This window comes from Micromesistius poutassou, assembly GCF_964030765.1.
Source record: "Micromesistius poutassou genome assembly, contig: SCAFFOLD_574, whole genome shotgun sequence".
Lineage (NCBI taxonomy): Eukaryota > Metazoa > Chordata > Actinopteri > Gadiformes > Gadidae > Micromesistius > Micromesistius poutassou.
In genome coordinates this window covers 1-5,000 of record NW_028177768.1, presented here as the reverse complement: position 1 = coordinate 5,000, position 5,000 = coordinate 1, and the positions used below count along the sequence as shown (strand labels likewise).

Below are 5,000 nucleotides of genomic sequence, written 5' to 3'. Positions count from 1 at the left end.
GGGCCTGGGAGTACATTCTGGAATACACCGAGTGTGGGAGCAGTGAGCTAAAGGTGACGCCTTCCCCTGCCCGAGTCCTTCGACCGCAGCCTGCCTGTGTGTCACGAGTCAGACGGACCCGATGAAAGGGGCCGCCCTCATTATTGGGATCCGGCTTTTAGCCCAATTAGAATTATTAAATTAAAATGAGGTGTGTGTGTGTGTGTGTGTGTACCTGCAAGTCGCTCTTTTGCCGCTTTTCCACCGCCAGTACCAGCTCGACTCGACTCGACTCGCCACGCCTTTTTTGCGTTTCCATTGGCAAAAAAAGTACGGTACCTAGTACCGGGTACTTTTTTTTAGTACTACCTCCGTCGAGGTTCCAAGCGAGAGGAGTAGGTACTTTTGTGTGACGTAAACAGGCTGCTGGTCACTGATTGGCCAGCGGCTGTAAATGGGAATAATCACTCAAAGTTAAGTTGTGTCCGGCGTGGCTGGAGTCCACGAACCCGCTCCCGAGGGGGACACTGATCAGCGTTTCACTGTGTGTGTCGCTCCTTTCCCGGGGCTAGAGTTAGGCTGCGCGTCGTTATGTGTGTTGGCCGTGGTTGTGTGTGTCGGGCGTGGCTGGAGTCCACGGACCGGCTCCGGAGGATCAGCGTTTCGCTGTTTCGTTTCAGTGTCGTTCCTTTCCTAGGGCTCGAGTTTTGCCTCCATCAACGTTACCGTATGACAACAATAGACGCGCAGTCATTGCGCTTTTTATTTTATTTTATTTCTCATCATAACCTTTCCCGGGAATCAGGAAATAGTCTTGATCAGATTCAGATTTCCCGGGAATCGCGTCTCCCGTGATTAAAACCTAATGACGACCCGCCCATGGTGGAGAGGTTCTTTTCTACGACCCGCCCACATTGAAGAGGTTCTTTTTTAGATGGAAACGCGCCTGGAACCGAGTCGAGTCGAGGCGAGTTGAGTCGAGTCGAGCTGATACTGTCGGTGGAAAAGCGGCATTTGATGCCTGGGGTGTAACCTCTTCATTCAGCTACTGGCCGTACTGGTTTGAAACCCAAAACCAAAAGTGGCCGTGTTGGGTTCCAGGCCCGGCCGAGTGGGCCTGGACTGAATGCGGATTCTGCAGTCAGTCGCCCCCGCTCGGCCGAGCCTGGAACCCAACGCGCCACCGGGTCGGCCCCGAGACGCTAACACGCTAACTGTCTGAACGTCGCCTTTCCCTCCCAGACTCAGACTTTGGATCACAATTCAGAGCCCACAGAGCTGGGGCACTGTGCCTTTAACGTCACCGTGAGGGCCCGGCACCGTGAGACTGGGAATGAGAGCCTTCCAGGGCCGCACAGAGTGTACGGTACGGCACGGCGCCCGGTCGTACGTCATCCAACATACACTGTACATAAATCTATCATCTATATATAACATAACTGTTCAAGAAGTTCAGTCAACGCAATGCCTCTTTATGTTCTGATAGATGTTAGGGTCTTAACGTAACGGTGTGCGGTCATTTAGAAATTGCGAGAGAGATGTTTGTGCGAACTGCGCCGCGTCTTTGTGTGGCAGGTTGTGATGGTGGTGAATTTGTGTTGAAGTTTTCGTCGTGTTGATGATTTGCGTGCGCAGGTCAGAACACAAACCCTCACATAGCGGTGATCCTGGCCTGCACACTCATCCCAGCGGCGGTGGTCGTGATGGCGGTGGTGGCCATGGTCTGTTTCAGGAGGTACGTCCGATCAACGGAGTATACACACACCTCCCAGTCACAAGAATCGTTCGATCCGACGTGGTGCATTTTTGCAAAAGAAGCATTTCACCATTCATCGGCCTTCCCTTCCTTTCAGGCACAAAAAGAGCATCTTCCCGCAGGTCCCAACGCCTCAGGACTTTCTCCCGGACATGCTGAAGAACGACAACGGAAAGGTGAGAGCGGTCGGGTCTGTTTGTGGAACGTGCTCCGCTGGACGGCTGACCGTCTCATTATTCCGCCTCTAGGTCCACGAGGCCCGACTCCCACTCACTCTCTGCGTGTGTCCCTGTGTTTGGGCTTGAGAGGCTCCCAAGTTTGACTGCTTTTCTGTGCAATACTACGGACATCTCTTCAAAGTTAAGGCGTCTATAGTATTAGCTTCAGAGTAGCATTAACAAGGCAGGTTTGCCATCCAATCATTTACTTCGAGCCGAATGCAATGATTGGAATAGCAATTTAATGAATACGATAAAAAAAAAATGCACTCATCTCGGAGAAGCGCTCGCTGTTTTTATACCGTTTTTCTACACAGAGAGTCTGGCCTCATCTGGACGTAGGGGAGGAATAGCGTTGGCAGACGGGGTGCAGGGGGGGAAGGATGTGTTAATTGTGCAACAGGAAGATAACAGAAGTGCCGATGGCTCAAGAGCCTTGCGCAAAGCCCAGAGACCGGAGGGGTGGCCGAGGTGGGGGTATGGTGTGTACATAACGTCGGCGGTGGCGGTCAGTAGGTCGGTTAAACGTGTCGATGATGTGTTGGTCGTTGTTACGAGCGGAAGTGGATTTGTTTTCATACGTTTAAACGTCGTGTCTATATTTCTGTAATTCCGTATTAAAGTTAGGGTAGGGTATTTACTTTTAGAAGCATTCTTGTCATAGTTGTTGACATTCTTGCGTCAGCAATCGATGCATCAAACGGTGACACAAAAAGAAAGAAATTGGGTATCTTGGTTTTGCCAAAATTTCTTCCCTAGCTTTCATCCTATATCTAACAGGCCTATATCCAATACATTTCAATGACTTGGAAATGTACATATATTATATTATAGTATGAGCGACAAATATGGTACTTTAAAAAAACGTATTGAAATGAGGAGTTCAACCCAGCTTGGTTATTTATTCATGTTTCGCGTTATTGTTTATTTCTGTTTTACGTTGGGCGCCCACCAGGTCCACAAGGCCATGTACGTCCCGGCGCCGGAAGAAGAGCCAGAGAACGTCCGCTTCGACATCAGAGCCTGAGTCCAGAGAGGTCGTCGCCACGGACACAATGGAGGTCGTCACCATGGACACGATGGAGGTCGTCGCCATGGACACAGAGAGGTCGTCCCATACCCTGCAGCTGTGGTCAAAGCTAAAAATAAAAAGGGGAACTTAATTCAACGGTATAAAAACGGCGAGCGCTTCTCCGAGATGAGTGCGTGCTTAACACGGTTTAGACTTTTATCGTTCTGTCCGCTGTGAGTGACGTCTGGCGTTGCGTGAGCAGGCCGAGCTCTTTTTTTTTTAATCGTATTTATTAAATTGCTTTCAAGAGATGTCCATAGTATTGCACTGAAAAGCATTTTGAAAACTTTCAGAAACTTTCGCTAAATCCCCAAAGTAGGGTGATAACGAGTGAAATCACTTGTTCTGTCTAGCTGCTGTCGTCTAGGTTCTGCTGCTTTGCCCCTTGGGTTTCAGAGACGGCCCGGTGGGGCGGTTTAAGCCGTCCCAAACGTCTGGGCGCAAATGTTCATGTTCATGTTAATAAAACAAATAAAACAACATCTTATTTCAGTAACTGCCAGGACATTCAATTCAAAACCTCCCTGTTTTTCCACATCAATATACGACATAAATAGATTACTTTCCATGTGCAAATATGCATTTGAATATGCGGCTCTCCCTCACATCAATATACGACATAAATAGATTACTTTCCATGTGCAAATATTCATTTGAATATGCGGCTCTCCCTCGCTCTCATACGGTCGTGCGGCTCAAACCGTCCACCGAGTGCACCGACGGTCCAACGACGCCATCTGGCGGTCGGTCCTGGAACTTAACCAAAATGTCGGCTGAGAGTGGTCCTGATGCTGAGGGGATGCAGACGGGGGAGGCGTAGCGGTGATATAACAATCTACACCGTTCCCATCCAATTTTATATGGCGCAGTCTCTGTGGCGCAATGGAATAGCGCGCTGGACTTCTAATCCAGAGGCTCCGGGTTCGAGTCCCGGCAGAGATGGTCACTCTGTATGCCATTGTGCAGCTGTGTGGATATTTTTTGGCATGTACGAAATTATATAAAGACGGAAAAGACGAGGATGGCGTCGTCATTTTCGGAAGTTAATCACAACACACGGGACGAATGCGTGAAACGTAGAGCGGAGGACCCGTTTTTTAGAAGTGATGTTGGCTTGCTATATTAGCATGTAGCATCCTGTGTAGCCTGTCAACTCATGCAAACGGATGAGTTACACGTGTTAGCAATACTATTATTAATGTTGGTTATATTATACTACAAATTACTAATGTCTCATGTGGCACTGGAGTGTACAAAACAGCACACTGGCAGAAGGTATACAGGCTATTTGTACTTTATTAAATGTTATTAATGTAACATGAAATAAAATATAACATATTTAATGTTTGTGACTACACATACACCAAGAACACTATATCATATATATAGCCTACACTTTTAAAGCAGGCTACCTTGTGCATGCATATCGCCTACGACCCAAACGGTTAGATGATTGTTTGGTTATATTTATTATTTCCTCATAACAATACAAATACGATAGTTCGTAAGAAACGACGGACGGATGGACGGAGGGCAAACGTTACGGCGCTACATCTAAATTCCGCGACTGTGGTGCGTGCGGTGAAGCCGTGTCCCTCGTCCCTTATTGGGAGCACGTTAAACGTGTGGTGCAGCAGTAGAGCCTATCAGCCACCAGAGGGCGCCCTAACACCGAATGTGTGGCGCAGCAGTAGCGCGGATCGACCACCAGAGGGCGCCCTAACACAGCGCCCCACCGCCTTTAGTGTTGAATGAACCGGAGGATGAAACGCGCCTTGAACGCTTCAGGCGGCTGGCGGCTGGGTGACAACATACGTCATTAGGAAGAAGATAACGGCAAACATAATCATTCTTTCATTTTAATCTTTCTTCACGCCTAGGACAATTTTTTTATAAAATGTTATATATATATATATATTTTTTTTTATAAAATGTGAAAAATGCTTAAAACAACAAAGAGCTTTACATTTTATTT

The 5,000-nt window shown here is 47.9% G+C and overlaps 1 protein-coding gene and 1 non-coding gene across 2 annotated transcripts in view; both read left to right on the top strand.

Moving 5' to 3' along the window:
* The window catches only part of LOC311375724 (uncharacterized protein), an 11,426-nt gene extending 7,743 nt beyond the window's left edge, over positions 1–3,683 (top strand). Inside the window, 6 exon segments of the mRNA XM_084490783.1 lie at positions 1–53; positions 1,222–1,345; positions 1,615–1,714; positions 1,833–1,911; positions 2,909–2,968; positions 2,970–3,683. The exon segment at positions 1–53 is cut by the window's left edge and continues 84 nt beyond it. Of these exon segments, the coding sequence (XP_084346909.1) occupies positions 1–53; positions 1,222–1,345; positions 1,615–1,714; positions 1,833–1,911; positions 2,909–2,968; positions 2,970–3,116 (563 nt within the window). The 3' untranslated portion in view covers positions 3,117–3,683.
* Positions 3,684–3,893: 210 nt separating this feature from the next.
* On the top strand, positions 3,894–3,967 carry AC3HAE_045581 (transfer RNA arginine (anticodon UCU)). The gene has a single exon. It is a non-coding gene; the product is annotated as a tRNA-Arg (tRNA).
* Positions 3,968–5,000: the final 1,033 nt, after the last annotated feature.